General features: G+C 44.9%; 1 protein-coding gene across 2 annotated transcripts in view; it reads right to left on the bottom strand.

The window, feature by feature from the left end:
- LOC139387007 (epidermal growth factor receptor substrate 15-like 1) overlaps positions 1-17145 on the bottom strand; it is a 66184-nt gene that overhangs the window by 31864 nt on the left and 17175 nt on the right. The window contains exons 11-18 of one of the 2 annotated variants that reach the window (XM_071132950.1): positions 16000-16159; positions 10273-10358; positions 9275-9347; positions 8683-8844; positions 7950-8147; positions 4694-4873; positions 4139-4262; positions 2288-2421 (exon numbers count right to left, since the gene is read on the bottom strand). In XM_071132950.1, the coding sequence (XP_070989051.1) occupies positions 2288-2421; positions 4139-4262; positions 4694-4873; positions 7950-8147; positions 8683-8844; positions 9275-9347; positions 10273-10358; positions 16000-16159 (1117 nt within the window). The remainder of the gene's footprint in view (positions 1-2287; positions 2422-4138; positions 4263-4693; positions 4874-7949; positions 8148-8682; positions 8845-9274; positions 9348-10272; positions 10359-15999; positions 16160-17145) is intronic. The other variant, XM_071132951.1, reaches the window with a different exon arrangement.

Below are 17145 nucleotides of genomic sequence, written 5' to 3'. Positions count from 1 at the left end.
GTGTAGCGAAATGCTTGTGCTTCTAGTTCCGACAATGCAGTAATAACAAGTAATCTAACTAACAATTCCAAAACTACTGTCTTGTACACAGTGTAAGGGGATAAAGAATATGTACATAAGGATATATGAATGAGTGATGGTACAGAGCAGCATAGGCAAGATACAGTAGATGGTATCGGGTACAGTATGTACAAATGAGATGAGTATGTAAACAAAGTGGCATAGTATAGTATAAAGTGGCTAGTGATACATGTATTACATAAGGATACCGTCGATGATATAGAGTACAGTATATACGTATGCGTATGAGATGAATAATGTAGGGTAAGTAACATTTATATAAGGTAGCATTGTTTAAAGTGGCTAGTGATATATTTACATCATTTCCCATCAATTCCCATTATTAAAGTGGCTGGAGTTGAGTCAGTGTCAGTGTGTTGGCAGCAGCCACTCAGTGTTAGTGGTGGCTGTTTAACAGTCTGATGGCCTTGAGATAGAAGCTGTTTTTCAGTCTCTCGGTCCCAGCTTTGATGCACCTGTACTGACCTCGCCTTCTGGATGATAGCGGGGTGAACAGGCAGTGGCTCGGGTGGTTGATGTCCTTGATGATCTTTATGGCCTTCCTGTGACATCGGGTGGTGTAGGTGTCCTGGAGGGCAGGTAGTTTGCCCCCGGTGATGCGTTGTGCAGACCTCACTACCCTCTGGAGAGCCTTACGGTTGAGGGCGGTGCAGTTGCCATACCAGGCGGTGATACAGCCCGCCAGGATGCTCTCGATTGTGCATCTGTAGAAGTTTGTGAGTGCTTTTGGTGACAAGCCGAATTTCTTCAGCCTCCTGAGGTTGAAGAGGCGCTGCTGCGCCTTCTTCACGATGCTGTCTGTGTGAGTGGACCAATTCAGTTTGTCTGTGATGTGTATGCCGAGGAACTTAAAACTTGCTACCCTCTCCACTACTGTTCCATCGATGTGGATAGGGGGGTGTTCCCTCTGCTGTTTCCTGAAGTCCACAATCATCTCCTTAGTTTTGTTGACGTTGAGTGTGAGGTTGTTTTCCTGACACCACACTCCGAGGGCCCTCACCTCCTCCCTGTAGGCCGTCTCATCGTTGTTGGTAATCAAGCCTACCACTGTTGTGTCGTCCGCAAACTTGATGATTGAGTTGGAGGCGTGCGTGGCCACGCAGTCGTGGGTGAACAGGGAGTACAGGAGAGGGCTCAGAACGCAACCTTGTGGGGCCCCAGTGTTGAGGATCAGCGGGGAGGAGATGTTGTTGCCTACCCTCACCACCTGGGGGCGGCCCGTCAGGAAGTCCAGTACCCAGTTGCACAGGGCGGGGTCGAGACCCAGGGTCTCGAGCTTGATGACGAGCTTGGAGGGTACTATGGTGTTGAATGCCGAGCTGTAGTCGATGAACAGCATTCTCACATAGGTATTCCTCTTGTCCAGATGGGTTAGGGCAGTGTGCAGTGTGGTTGAGATTGCATCGTCTGTGGACCTATTTGGGCGGTAAGCAAATTGGAGTGGGTCTAGGGTGTCAGGTAGGGTGGAGGTGATATGGTCCTTGACTAGTCTCTCAAAGCACTTCATGATGACGGATGTGAGTGCTACGGGGCGGTAGTCATTTAGCTCAGTTACCTTAGCTTTCTTGGGAACAGGAACAATGGTGGCCCTCTTGAAGCATGTGGGAACAGCAGACTGGTATAGGGATTGATTGAATATGTCCGTAAACACACCGGCCAGCTGGTCTGCGCATGCTCTGAGGGCGCGGCTGGGGATGCCATCTGGGCCTGCAGCCTTGCGAGGGTTAACACGTTTAAATGTCTTACTCACCTCGGCTGCAGTGAAGGAGAGACCGCATGTTTTCGTTGCAGGCCGTGTCAGTGGCACTGTATTGTCCTCAAAGCGGGCAAAAAAGTTATTTAGTCTGCCTGGGAGCAAGACAATAAGGCCAATATACCGCGGCTAAGGGCTGTTCTTAGTCACGACGCAACGCGGAGTGCCTGGATACAGGCCTTAGCCGTGGTATATTGTCCATATACCACAAACCCCCGAGGTGCCTTATTGCTATTATAAACTGTTTCCCAACATAATTAGAGCAGTAAAAATACCCGTGGTATACGTTTTGTCATACCCGTGGTATACGGTCTGATATACCACGTTTGTCAGCCAATCAGCATTCAGGGCTCGGCCCACCCAGCTTATAATTCAATATAAATGTATTCAAATATGACATACTGTAAATAAATTACCATAGAAAATAATATATTAAATAATAACATGTATTACCTTGATGGGGGGAGTAGGTTTTCTACTGAAGGGATCTGCTGAGGCAAACACATCGGTCGTTTTCTTGAAGAAGTCTGAGGAAGCACCCTTGAATGGATCACTCTCTTTGAAAGGATCATCGGCTTCAAATGGATCTGAGAGGATTGAGACAAAACGTGACAAAGATCCTTGTGGATGGAAACATTTGTCATTTAACGGTGTTAATATGGAGCATATACCACATGGAGGCCTTTCTGTTCTGTTTAGGTGTACTTCATGAGCCAAGCACGTGGAGGCCTTTCTGTTCTGTTCAGGTGTACTTCATGAGCCAAGCACGTGGAGGCCTTTCTGTTCTGTTCAGGTGTACTTCATGAGCCAAGCACGTGGAGGCCTTTCTGTTCTGTTCTGTTCTGTTCAGGTGTACTTCATGAGCCAAGCACGTGGAGGCCTTTCTGTTCTGTTCAGGTGTACTTCATGATACCTACACGTACGCTACGGTCACAAGACGCAGGCCTCCTAATTGTCCCTAGAATTTCTAAGCAAACAGCTGGAGGCAGAGCTTTCTCCTATAGAGCTCCATTTTTATGGAACGGTCTGCCTACCCATGTCAGAGACGCAAACTCGGTCTCAACCTTTAAGTCTTTACTGAAGACTCATCTCTTCAGTGGGTCATATGATTGAGTGTAGTCTGGCCCAGGAGTGGGAAGGTGAACGGAAAGGCTCTGGAGCAACGAACCGCCCTTGCTGTCTCTGCCTGGCCGGTTCCCCTCTTTCCACTGGGATTCTTTGTCTCTAACCCTATTACAGGGGCTGAGTCACTGGCTTACTGGGGCTCTCTCATTACCATCCCTGGGAGGGGTGCATCACCTGAGTGGGTTGAGTCACTGATGTGGTCATCCTGTCTGGGTTGGCACCCCCCCCCCCCCCCGTGGCGGAGGTCTTTGTGGGCTATACTCAGCCTTGTCTCAGGATGGTAAGTTGGTGGTTGACGATATCCCTCTAGTGGTGTGGGGGCTGTGCTTTGGCAAAGTGGGTGGGGTTATATCCTTCCTGTTTGGCCCTGTCCGGGGGTGTCCTCGGATGGGGCCACAGTGTCTCCTGACACCTCCTGTCTCAGCCTCCAGTATTTATGTTGCAGTAGTTTATGTGTCGGGGGGCTAGGGTCAGTTTGTTATATCTGGAGTACTTCTCCTGTCCTATTCGGTGTCCTGTGTGTATTTAAGTGTACTCTCTCTAATTCTCTCTTTCTCTCTTTCTTTCTCTCTCTCGGAGGACCTGGGACCATGCCTCAGGACTACCTGACATGATGACTCCTTGCTGTCCCCAGTCCACCTGGCCGTGCTGCTGCTCCAGTTGAAACTGTTCTGCCTTATTATTATTCGACCATGCTGGTCATTTATGAACATTTGAACATCTTGGCCATGTTCTGTTATAATCTCCACCCGGCACAGCCAGAAGAGGACTGGCCACCACACATAGCCTGGTTCCTCTCTAGGTTTCTTCCTAGGTTTTGGCCTTTCTAGGGAGTTTTTCCTAGCCACCGTGCTTCTACACCTGCATTGCTTGCTGTTTGGGGTTTTAGGCTGGGTTTTTGTACAGCACTTTGAGATATCAGCTGATGTACGAAGGGCTATATAAATAAATTTGATTTGATTTGATGAGCCAAGCACATGGAGGCCTTTCTGTTCTGTTCAGGTGTACTTCATTAGCCAAGCACATGTTGCTTATGACCACACACTTTTCTCTAAAGGAAGAGAACCTCATAGCCTCTGGAACATACAGTCCTGGGCCATGGAATTACAATCATTCCAGAATTGTTCCAGCAATATTTTGCATAAACATTCATTTGGTATAATATATTTATAAAGTTACCTTTGAAGGGGTCTGATTTGAAGGGGTCCTCTGTCTGGAAGGGGTCTGCTGCTGGAAGGGGTTCTGGTGTTGATTTGTTGCTGCTGAACATGGCTATCCTCGATTTGAAAGAGTCCTCCTGATTCTGGGGGGACAAAAATATTCAGATTGCTCAACCTCAAAATCTTCTCCACTTCCATTCAAATGAACTGGATTGCCCAACGTTGGGACAACACCGCTTTACCAAGCAGAACTGGACGTAGACGCTTCCTCTGGTAATCTCTAACATAATGAAGATTGAATAAAAAGGTATCACGTCTGTCAGGTGTGAGCAACAGGAAGTGAGGTCACACTAAACACAGTGAGCGCTCCACATGAATAGCTGGGTATATAATAATATACACTGAGCGTAGAAAACATTAAGAACACCTTCCCAATATTGAGTTGCTTAAAAATCCTTCTTTAACCTGTCTCCTCCCCTGATTGAAGTGGATTTAACAAGTGACATCAAAACAGGATTGTAGTCCATGGTGATAATAATGAACACGACCCTGGTTTCATGACAACACTACTCACCCTGGCGCCAAATTCTCCGTTCTCCCTCACTGAGAATCCTACTTCGCTCATGTCTGCCAGGTTGGTCATGCTGCCAGCATGAGTCTGGCTGTGGGTTCCGTTCAGAGCGTTGTTGTATTGCTCTATAGTCTTAGTCACTTCCTGTTGACTGTCCTGGATCTGAGAAAGCTTACTACGAGCCTAAAGGGATAAAGGGATGTCAGTGAGTCTCCAGTAACACCGGTAGTTCTAGTAAAAGAGAGTAAGTATGTGGGGCTGTTGCGGTGAACATATTACCGCCACACCGCCAGTCACCAGTCATGACCGCAGTTAAACTCCATGTGACCGTTTAGTCACGGTAACAAGGCTTGATGCTGCTGATAGTTATTAGAAACCCACCAAAATTGCTAACTGCCTGGTACTCGGCACTCTATTGTCCCTGTCATCACTGACATCAATACAAATGTAACGGAACATGTAAATCAAGCACTTCATGAGAGCCCATGAGCTCATGTTGCACAACATTTCTATTGGCTACGCAATTATGGGAGAAAACAGAGTGATGGCCTCTAATTAAAAGAGGAGGATCCCATCATTTTTCTATAGGCTAGGCCCACTATATTTATTTATCATCTCTGCTAATATTAATCATATTGCTTCACTTTACAACAGAAGTATAGCCTACCTAGCTGGCATGAATATAAACCACTGGAAAGGCGTCTTACATTCGCTATTTAAATTTCACACATATATTATTTAAACAAGATTAAATTAAGAATAGTCTGATAATACTGTCACCTATCACTTGTGAATGACGTATTATCACTTGTGAAGGGTGTATTATCACTTGTGAAGGGTGTATTACCACTTGTGATTGACGTATTATCACTTGTGAATGACATATTATCACTTGTGAATGACGTATTATCATTTGTGAATAGCGGATGCCTTTGTAAAAATTTTTGCAACTATTTAAAATCATAGTGGCATACCTCATGTAGCCTAGCCCATAGGCCTATATGTTTTGATAAGGTTTGTATCACAACTAAAGTGTCCAAATAACTTCTTAAAATGAAGCACATTATTAATCCGCTTTACAACCGGTGTAGACTGGCATACATTACCAGCGTGTGAGTTTCAAGATTAGGGAGTATCATTTACACCATAAAATAGCACCTTTATAATAAAGCATTACATGCATAAATTGCATTTGCGGTCACTTGAGGAAGGTGTTTTCACGCTAATTGATTGCATTTTGGAACATTTGAGTCATTTAGCAGATGCTCGTTTCCAGAGCGACTTAGGGTCAAGTGCCTTGCTCAAGGGCACATCGTCACATTTCCACCTAGTTGTCTCGGTGATTCGAACCAGCGACCTTTCAGTTACTGGCCCAACGCTCTTAACCACTAGACCACCTGTCCCCCTTAAATAAATAATGTGAATAAATAGCCTGATAGTTGATCATATTTCAAGATGAATGTTCTGATCGGTTGAGTCAGCCTCATTGCATAGAAAAGTTTCTTGTTGATGCTAGTGGTTGTATTAATTTGAGATCTAATCGCATCCCACAACTGTCCCAGACTATGTTTGAATGATTTATTTCTCACACAGAAGGACGAGTTGACCAATAGAAAATGTCAACTTTTGTACTCTGGGGGATAGTAGATGAACATAGGCTGGTGCTTTTGCTGGTCGTTAGGCCTACTCATCTTGTTGGCTGACAAAAGGTAAATGTAGACAGTTCAACATGTGCCTCGGAATACGATAAGAAGAACGCGCGCAGTTGCGTCCCTGATGTGTCTTTCTTAACTTGTAGCCTACTTCAGAGCGGAGATGCCTGTGAGAAGGACCGGATCACGTGACGGACATTGGCTAATAAGAATTGAGATGTCTGAGAGAGCCATGCGAGTGAGAGGTGCTTCGGAGCACCTGAGATCCTCAAAAAGTTCTACAGCTGCACCATCGAGAGCATCCTGACTGGATGCATCACTGCCTGGTACGGCAATTGCTCAGCCTCTGACCACAAGGCATTACAGAGGGAAGTGCGTACGGCCCAGTACATCACTGGGGCTAAGCTGCCTGCCATCCAGGACCTCTACACCAGGCGGTGTCAGAGGAAGGCCCAAATAATTGTCAAAGACCCCAGCCACCCCAGTCATAGACTGTTCTCTCTACTACCACATGTCAAGCGGTACCGGAGTGCCAAGTCTAGGACAAAAAGGCTTCTCAACAGTTTTTAGTCCCAAGCCCACGGCCATATGGCATAGCCAGATAAGGGACAACTCAGAGCACTAGTGTAGCCCACGGCCATATGGCATAGCCAGATAAGGGACAACTCAGAGCACTAGTGTAGCCCACAGCCATACGGCATAGCCAGATAAGGGACAACTCAGAGCACTAGTGTAGCCCACAGCCATATGGCATAGCCAGATAAGGGACAACTCAGAGCACTAGTGTAGCCCACAGCCATACGGCATAGCCAGATAAGGGACAACTCAGAGCACTAGTGTAGCCCACAGCCATATGGCATAGCCAGATAAGGGACAACTCCGAGCATGTTCTTCTGAAATAGACTACATTTTCTTCATATCATGTTTCTTTGGATATGTCTAAAATAAATCATGGTCTGCATCAGTGGCTTGTAGGCTGTGTGTGGAAGACATGAGATGCTTAACGTGTTAATGTTAATTAATGGTACATTACCGTGAGACCGACAGTTATTTGCTTAACAATTACCGGCTGCCAAAATGGCCGCCACAACCCTACATTTAAAACGTTATTAATAAAAGCCTGCGGGAACAATGCGTTGTCAGTCTACAAAAATAACACTGTCTGTTTTTGTGAGAGTCCCATCCAGAAACAACCCCTAGCACGTACCCTCTAGTCCAGGGTTTCTTAAACTACGGGCGGGGACACAAAGTGGGCCCTGGGCATGTGAGAGGTGGGTAGTTATGAGTTATGAGAATACATCTAGAAATCACACACCATTTCTTCTAAATTGGGGTCGTTTGTAGGACGATTTGGGTCAAGGGAGGACGGTCAATTTCTCATTTGGTTCTTGAGCTACAAAAGTTTAAGAACCACACGCTAGATCTGAAAGCAATCGGATAGGTAGAAGCAAAATGGGGAACATTTTCATTTAGTTATTAAACAGGGAACATTTCTATTTTCCGGATGGCCATTAAAAAGTTACATTCTACTCCAAACGTGACACCATGTTCATTTAATACAACATTTGTCTATGATAATGAACTACAGCATCTCTCTATCCACGTACCTGGTTGATCTCATCCTGGGTGGCCTTGAGTGACTTGATGATGGAGTCTAGCTGCATGCGTCCGGTCAGTAGGTTCTGCTCTAGCTGCGTCTCCTCCAACTGCAGTTTGTTCAGGTCAGACTTGGTACGACTCAGCTCATTCTCCTGACTCTGCAGGTCAGACTCCTGACTGTGGATCTGGGTCTGTAAGGATGAGATCTGGACGGAGGGAGAAGAGGAATCCTATGTAAATAAGATGTGATAAGCGCTAGTGACGGCCTGTAAATGGGGACAATTGTTTCGGACATTCAGATAAGCCTCTATAAACTGGGGTTAGGGGTGGCACATATACCATATAACCGGGTAACCAATGAAGATCACCATCGAACAAACAGCTGACTGAAGATGGGACAGTTGAGTCCGTTTCTGCTGTAACATGGACTCTACAACGTCCTTAACTTTGTTGTTCCTTGCTGAAACAAGCAAGGTGTTGTAGCAAATGAGTCTTTGGATGCCTAGGCAACACCCCGCCCCCTGCAGAAGCAGCACATGCAGTCAGGAGCGTAGGAGAGGAGAATAAATTAAAAAAGTACAACAAATGAATCATTGGCTAGTCGAAACGGTTATAACGGTGATCGCGATCATTTGGTTGACCAATAACCAGCATCCAAAATTCTATGCCCGTCACAGCCCTAACTGGGGACAGAGTTTTTCCTGTCTAGACCATGATCGTATAGGTGTGTTGCTGACTGACCAGCGTGGACTGATCCTGACACTTCAGGTGGACGTCTTTTAGCATGCCCTCCAGCTTGTTCCTCTGCTGGTCCATCTCCTCCAGCTGCTGCTGAGCATCCTGCTTCTGGGCCTCCAGGTCCTGCAGACCACCGCTCTCCTGGTCCAGGTCCTCCAGCATCTCCTGTTAAAATGCATACAGTAATCAGACCAGACCACCACTCCCCTGGTCCCCCTGCATCTCCTGTTAAAATACATACAGTAATCAGACCAGACCACCGCTCCCCAGGTCCCCCTGCATCTCCTGAGGAAATGGTGGAAGGGAAGGAGACCAGCGCAGACCTCAGCAATAGAGATATAGGCGCTTTCTCAATTGTCTTTCCTTGATTCCTTGCATCCTCTCTCTCCTCACCTCCATCCCAAAAATAATTGGAAGTTTAGGTTTGAGGGGGGGTGGAGTCATATATTTTCCTCCAATCTGTTTTGAGTAGTTGTGATTGAACAAGATGTGTAGTCCATGAGACACTTCAGGATGAGAGTTCCCTTCCCGTGGATTAGACCCATTAAGAACGATTCATCCATAAAATGGGTCCCTGACTCCCTGTGGGTCTCACCTGAATTTCCTTGTTCTTCTGTCTGATGGCTTCCTCTTTGTCCCTGATGTCCTGCTCCAGAGTATACTTCTCTCTGCAACAACACACACACACACACACACACACACACACACACACACACACACACACACACACACACACACACACACACACACACACACACACACACACACACACCTAGGTGAGAAGGAGACCATGTCAAATTGTACGTTATTACCTCCCCCAAGTGCTTGGAGATTAGTTGACTGTGCAGTGTCTGGGGGATCTGCGAGGTATGGATCGAGAAACACTGCCCTAGCCAATGCTAGACACGGCAACAAGGCCTTTGTGTCACCAGGTTACCTGAGTGTAAAAAGGTAAGAGTACTGTAAAAGATAAGAGTGCTGAGGAGGCAGTATGAAGAGGACACGGTTTACAGGGAAACCCACAAGGCACGAGGATCAGTAGGGAAAACATAGCTTCCTATCCTCATCTCCTTGGCTGTGCTTCAGTCATTGGGCAAGGATTCTGTACACAAAGTACATTTCTGTGAACAACAGACAATCCAAGTAGATTTAATCCAACGAAGAAGATCTCCCCCTGGCTGTTAAAAGAAATGACAAACAAAGATGTCCTCCAGTCGAGCAATAGGGGTTAGGGTTAGTGATCTAGGCTTAGAGTTCTAGGCTTAGAGTTCTAGGCTTAGAGTTCTAGGGTTAGTGTTCTAAGCTTAGTGTTCTAGGCTTAGAGTTCTAGGGTTAGAGTTCTAGGCTTAAAGTTCTAGGCTTAAAGTTCTAGGGTTAGTGTTCTGGGCTCAGTGTTCTGGGCTCAGTGTTCTAGGCTTAAAGTTCTAGGCTTAAAGTTCTAGGCTTAGTGTTCTGGGCTTAGTGTTCTGGGCTCAGTGTTCTGGGCTTAAAGTTCTAGGCTTAAAGTTCTAGGCTTAGTGTTCTAGGCTTAGTGTTCTGAGCTCAGTGTTCTGGGCTCAGTGTTCAATACTCAGTGTTCTGGGAGGGGCTCACCTCTGCAGCTGGGCGATTTCCTGACTGATGTCATCCAGCTCTTTGATGCCTGTCAGGTCAGCTGACTCTGTAGAAGTGCTGCTGTCCTGGGGGGGGGCAGAGGATGAGGAAGAGAGGGGAGGGATGAACAGGGTGACAGAAGAGAGATAAGAGAAGGAAAGGTAAAAAAAAAAGGGGTAGAGAGTGGGGTGTGGAGAAACAGAGGAGAGAAGAAGAGTAGGTCAGAGAGATTCTGCTCTGAGGGAGAGAGATGATCTCACTACTGCTGCATCACCACAACGTTAACACAGGAAGGAGCTCTGTCGCATGCTGGGTATGTAGTACATAGTCAACGGTAGGCTTCGAGGGGACTCCTACGGTAGGTACACCTATAGCATCTCTTGGCAGTAGTACTGTAGACTACTTTATCCCTGAACTCAACCCAGGGTCTCTCAGAGCGTTCACAGTCAGCCCACTGACACCCCTATCAGACCACAGCAAAATCACAATCTACTTGAACGGAGCAATAATCAACCACGAAGCATCGAAGCCGAACAAGCTGCATACTATTAAGGAATATTAAGGATAGACGGAGGGTATTGTAGAAACCTACGATGTTGAATGTAAAAACCTAAGAAAGAATGTTGAGAAACCTATCCAAATAAAACCATAGAGAAGCAGAAAAGATGAGCCTATGGCTTCACTCTGGTGAATCACTCAGATAATACAGAAAAAGAAGGAGCAGCATGACAGAAATCCGCTCAACGTGATTTAAGAATGCATAGAATCAAATCCCTTTTGGGAAAATTGATACGCACTAAACAAAGAAACACAAAGAGCTATCTATCCAAAATGGAGATGTACGGATAAAACCACTTCTCCAACCGTTTGGACACATAACAAAGAAACACAAAGAGCTATCTATCCAAAATGGAGATGTACGGATAAAACCACTTCTCCAACCGTTTGGACAGATAACAAAGAAACACAAAGAGCTATCTATCCAAAATGGAGATGTACGGATAAAACCACTTCTCCAACCGTTTGGACAGATAACAAAGAAACACAAAGAGCTATCTATCCAAAATGGAGATGTACGGATAAAACCACTTCTCCAACCGTTTGGACACATAACAAAGAAACACAAAGAGCTATCTATCCAAAATGGAGATGTACGGATAAAACCACTTCTCCAACCGTTTGGACACATAACAAAGAAACACAAAGAGCTATCTATCCAAAATGGAGATGTACGGATAAAACCACTTCTCCAACCGTTTGGACACATAACAAAGAAACACAAAGAGCTATCTATCCAAAATGGAGATGTACGGATAAAACCACTTCTCCAACCGTTTGGACAGATAACAAAGAAACACAAAGAGCTATCTATCCAAAATGGAGATGTACGGATAAAACCACTTCTCCAACCGTTTGGACACATAACAAAGAAACACAAAGAGCTATCTATCCAAAATGGAGATGTACGGATAAAACCACTTCTCCAACCGTTTGGACACATAACAAAGAAACACAAAGAGCTATCTATCCAAAATGGAGATGTACGGATAAAACCACTTCTCCAACCGTTTGGACACATAACAAAGAAACACAAAGAGCTATCTATCCAAAATGGAGATGTACGGATAAAACCACTTCTCCAACCGTTTGGACACATAACAAAGAAACACAAAGAGCTATCTATCCAAAATGGAGATGTACGGATAAAACCACTTCTCCAACCGTTTGGACACATAACAAAGAAACACAAAGAGCTATCTATCCAAAATGGAGATGTACGGATAAAACCACTTCTCCAACCGTTTGGACACATAACAAAGAAACACAAAGAGCTATCTATCCAAAATGGAGATGTACGGATAAAACCACTTCTCCAACCGTTTGGACACATAACAAAGAAACACAAAGAGCTATCTATCCAAAATGGAGATGTACGGATAAAACCACTTCTCCAACCGTTTGGACACATAACAAAGAAACACAAAGAGCTATCTATCCAAAATGGAGATGTACGGATAAAACCACTTCTCCAACCGTTTGGACACATAACAAAGAAACACAAAGAGCTATCTATCCAAAATGGAGATGTACGGATAAAACCACTTCTCCAACCGTTTGGACAGATAACAAAGAAACACAAAGAGCTATCTATCCAAAATGGAGATGTACGGATAAAACCACTTCTCCAACCGTTTGGACACATAACAAAGAAACAAAAGCTAAAAGATATACATGATCATTTAGTAAACTTAGAATCAGCTACTAAAGACCAGAACCTACTGGAGTCTCCAATTACATTGGCTGAAGTAAAGGATCAAACCCTACAACCTAAAACGGCCTGTGGTGTTGATGGTATCCTCAATGAAATTATCAAATATACAGACCACAAATTCAAATAGGCTATTCTTAAACTCTTCAACAACATTGACTGATCTGATCACCCCAATCCACAAAAGTGGAGACAATTTTGACCGCAATAATTACAGTGGAATAGTCAGCCGTAATCTCAGAAAATCCAACATTTACTCAGTAAAAACAACTTCCTGAGCAAATGACAAATTGGCTTCTTACCAATGACAAAGCACGTATTCATCCTACACACCCCAATTGACAAACAAAACAAGTCTTATCGCGCTTTGTTGATTTCAAAATTTGGCATGAGGGTCTGCTATAAAATTTATGGAAAGCGGTGTTGGGAGGGAAAGCATATAACATTATTAAATCAATGTACACAAATAACAAATGTGCAGTTAAAATGGGCAATTAAACATAGATTTATTTTCTCAGGGCCATGGGGTGAGACAGGGATGCAGCTTGAGCCCCACACTCTTCAACATATGATGAATGATGAATGAATTGACGAGGGCACTACAACAGTCTGCAGCACCCGGCCTCACCCTACTAGAATCTAATGTCAAATATCTACTGTTTGCTGATGATCTGGTGCTTCTGTCCCCAACCAAGGAGGGCCTACAGCAGCACCTAGATCTTCTGCACATATTCTGAAAGACCTGGACCCTGACAGTAAATCTCAGTAAGACCAACACAATGGTGTTCCAAAATAGGTCCAGTAGCCAAGACAACAAATACAAATTATATCTAGACACTGTTGCCCCTAGAGCACACAAAGAATGATTCCTACCTAGGCCTAAACATCAACACCAAAGGTAACTTCCACAAAGCTGTGAACGATCTAAGAGACAAGGCAAAAGAAGGGCCTTCTACGCCATCAAAATGAACATAAAACATCACAATTAGGATCTGGCTAAAATACTTGAATCAGTTATCGAACCCATTGCCCTTTATGGTTGTGAGGTCTGGGGTCCACTCGCCAACAAAGAAGTAACAAAATGGGACAAACACCCAAATGAGATTCTACATTCAGAATTCCGCAAAAATATACTTTGTGTACAATGCAAAATCCCAAACAATGCAGGCATGGCAGAATGAGGACTATACCCACTAGTTATCAACATCCAGAAAAGAGCTGCTAAATTCTACAACCACCTAAAAAAGGAAGCCATGCCTACACATTCCACCACAAAGCCATCACCTACAGAGAGCTCAACCTATAGAAGAGTCCCCTCAGCCTGCTGGTTCTGGGGCTCTGTTCACAAACACAAACAGACCCCACAGAGCCCGAGGACAGAAACACAATTAGATCCAACCAAATTATGAGAAAGCGAAAAGATAATTACCTGACACACTGGAAAGAATCAACCAAAAAACAGAGCAAACTAGAATGCTATTTGGCCCTAAACAGAGAGTACACAGTGGCAGAATACCTGACCACTGTGACTGACCCAAACTTAAGAAAATCCTTGACTATGTACAGACTCAGTGAGCATAGCCTTGCTATTGGCAAAGGCCACCATAGGCAGACATGGCTCTCAAGAGAAGACAGGCAATGTGCAGACTGCCCACAAAATGAGGTGGAAACTGAGCTACACTTCCTAACCACCTGCCAAATGTATGACCACATTAGAGAGACATATTTTTCACAGATTACACAGACCCACAAAGAATTTGAAAACAAATCAAACATTGATAAATTCCCATATCTGTTAGGCTACATACCGCAGTGTGAAATCACAGTTGCGTGATTTGTGGGCCGTTGCCATGAGAAAAGGGTCAAAAAGTGGAGCACAAACATTGCAAATACAACCTATATTTATCCGATTATTTATTTACAACTACTTGCACATTGTTACAACACTGTACATAGCCAATAATATAACATTTGAAACATCTATAAACTTTTGTGAGTGTAATGTTCACTAATGTTTCCCTTGTTTGTCTATTCCATTTGCTTGGGCAATGTAAACATGTTTCCCATGCCAATAAAGCCCTTTGAACTGAGAGAGAGAAAGAGAAAGATTCCACAGTGAAATGAATCAGACAGTGGTGTTATCACTCTAGACCACCAGAAGGTGGCAGTGTTCGCCTTGAAAACAGTAACATTCTGAGGTGAGGCTGGAAATACTAGAATGCATTCATTCCTTCCTTGGCATTGGTAATACATAAACAATAGGTCATGACACACCACAGGAAATACATCTGTACAAATATTGTGCTTTACACTGTGAAACAAAGGACAGTGAAACAACACCAGACAGTGACACGACACAACACCAGACAGTAACACGACACAGTAACACGACACAACACCAAACAGTAACACGACACCAGACAGTAACACAACACCAAACAGTAACACAACACCAAACAGTAAGACAACACCAGACAACACCAGACAGTAACACAACACCAGACAGTAACACCAGACAACACCAGACAGTAACACGACACCAGACAGTAACACCAGACAGTAACACGACACCAGACAGTAACACAACACCAGACAGTAACACGACACAACACCAGACAGTAACACAACACCAGACAGTAACACGACACAACACCAGACAGTAACACAACAACAGACAGTAACACAACACCAGACAGTAACACGACACGACACAACACCAGACAGTAACACGACACGACACCAGACAGTAACACAACACCAGACAGTAACACGACACAACACCAGACAGTAACACGACAGAGAGAGTTTGAAATGCAGTACAGTATAGCTAAAGATAGGAGGCGCTAGGGAGATGGGAGAGGGTGCAGAGAGATGGATGAAGACAAGAAAGTGGAGAGGGGAGGAGAGCAGTAGAGGGTTGGTGAGAAGGGTTAGAGGGGGGTATCACACAGGAGGGCAGTGGCAGTCCTCTCATGGGGGGGAATCACCTCGGGGGAGAGGGTACGAGGAGGGGGAGAAGGTGAGGAACTAGGGGTGAGGGAGTGACTTACAAGAACAGAGGTGGTGGACCTCTCAGAGGGGGGTATCATTTCGGGGGAGAGGGTACGAGGAGGGGGAGAAGGTGAGGAACTAGGGGTGAGGGAGTGACTTACAAGAACAGAGGTGGTGGACCTCTCAGAGGGGGGTATCATTTCAGTTGTGAGGGTACGAGGAGGGGGAGAAGGTGAGGAACTAGGGGTGAGGGAGTGACTTACAAGAACAGAGGTGGTGGACCTCTCAGGGGGGGGTATCATTTCAGTTGTGAGGGTACGAGGAGGGGGAGAAGGTGAGGAACTAGGGGTGAGGGAGTGACTTACAAGAACAGAGGTGGTGGACCTCTCAGAGGGGGGTATCATTTCGGGGGAGAGGGTACGAGGAGGGGGAGAAGGTGAGGAACTAGGGGTGAGGGAGTGACTTACAAGAACAGAGGTGGTGGACCTCTCAGAGGGGGGTATCATTTCAGTTGTGAGGGTCTGGGGAGGGTCCAATCCGTTGATGACTTTCTGGTGGATCAGCCACATGGCCAAAGAGAACTGCTCTCTGGACAGCTTTCCGGTCTGCTTGGTGTCAGCCAGACCCCTAGGAACAAAATACAAAACATTTGGGGTTTGCTAAATTACCGTCACTTGTTCAAATTTTGCTGCTTTTCCCCTAAATTCTGGTTGCAGAAATGCAGGTTTTGTGCTTATTCCCTCTTGATTACAGCAATGTCCCAACCGGGATTTCCAAAAAAACAGGGAATTTGGGGAAAGTTAAAAGAGAATTTTGCTACTCTCATTACACTGTAGTCAAGTTAACAGGTACTGTGTATTCTAATCCAGAGTAATTTAACATAATGCATTCACATTCAGCAGGAAAGAAAATGACATATCACGATCACTGCAAGTAACATTTTGTTAAAGTGTACTGTACTGGTCCAACAAGACAATGCCCAATATGTCACTGTATGATCGGCCAATGAAAATAGTTTCTCAATTTTGCAAAAACATTTTATGATGAGATACATCTGTCATTACACACCGAGTGTACATAACATCTAGAACCCCCCCCGCCATCAGAACAGCCTCATTTGTCTGGGCATGGACTCTACAAGGTGTCAAAAGCATTACACAGGGATGCTGACCCATGTTGACTCCAATGCTTCCCACAGTTGTGTCAAGTTGGCTGGATGTCCTTTAGGTGGTGGAACATTCTGGATACACACAGGAAACTGTTGACCATTTAAAAAAAAACAGCAGCGTTGCAGTTCTTGACACAAACCAGTGCGCCTGGCACCTACTACCAAACCCCATTCAAAGGCACTTCAATATGTTGTCTTGTCCATTCACCCTCTAAATGGCCCACCTACACAATCCATGTCTCAATTGTCTCAAGGCTTAATAAATCCTTCTTTAAACCATCTCCTCCCCTTCATCTCCACTGACTGAAGTGGATTTAATAACATACAGTGGGGAGAACAAGTATTTGATACTCTGCTGATTTTGCAGGTTTTCCTACTTACAAAGCATGTAGAGGTCTGTCATTTTTTTATCATAGGTACTGTGGTGGTATGCAGACAGATACGA

Source organism: Oncorhynchus clarkii, chromosome 28 (genome assembly GCF_045791955.1).
Source record: "Oncorhynchus clarkii lewisi isolate Uvic-CL-2024 chromosome 28, UVic_Ocla_1.0, whole genome shotgun sequence".
Lineage (NCBI taxonomy): Eukaryota > Metazoa > Chordata > Actinopteri > Salmoniformes > Salmonidae > Oncorhynchus > Oncorhynchus clarkii.
The sequence above is the reverse complement of the archived record's forward strand: the minus strand, read 5'-3'. Positions and strand labels throughout refer to the sequence as shown.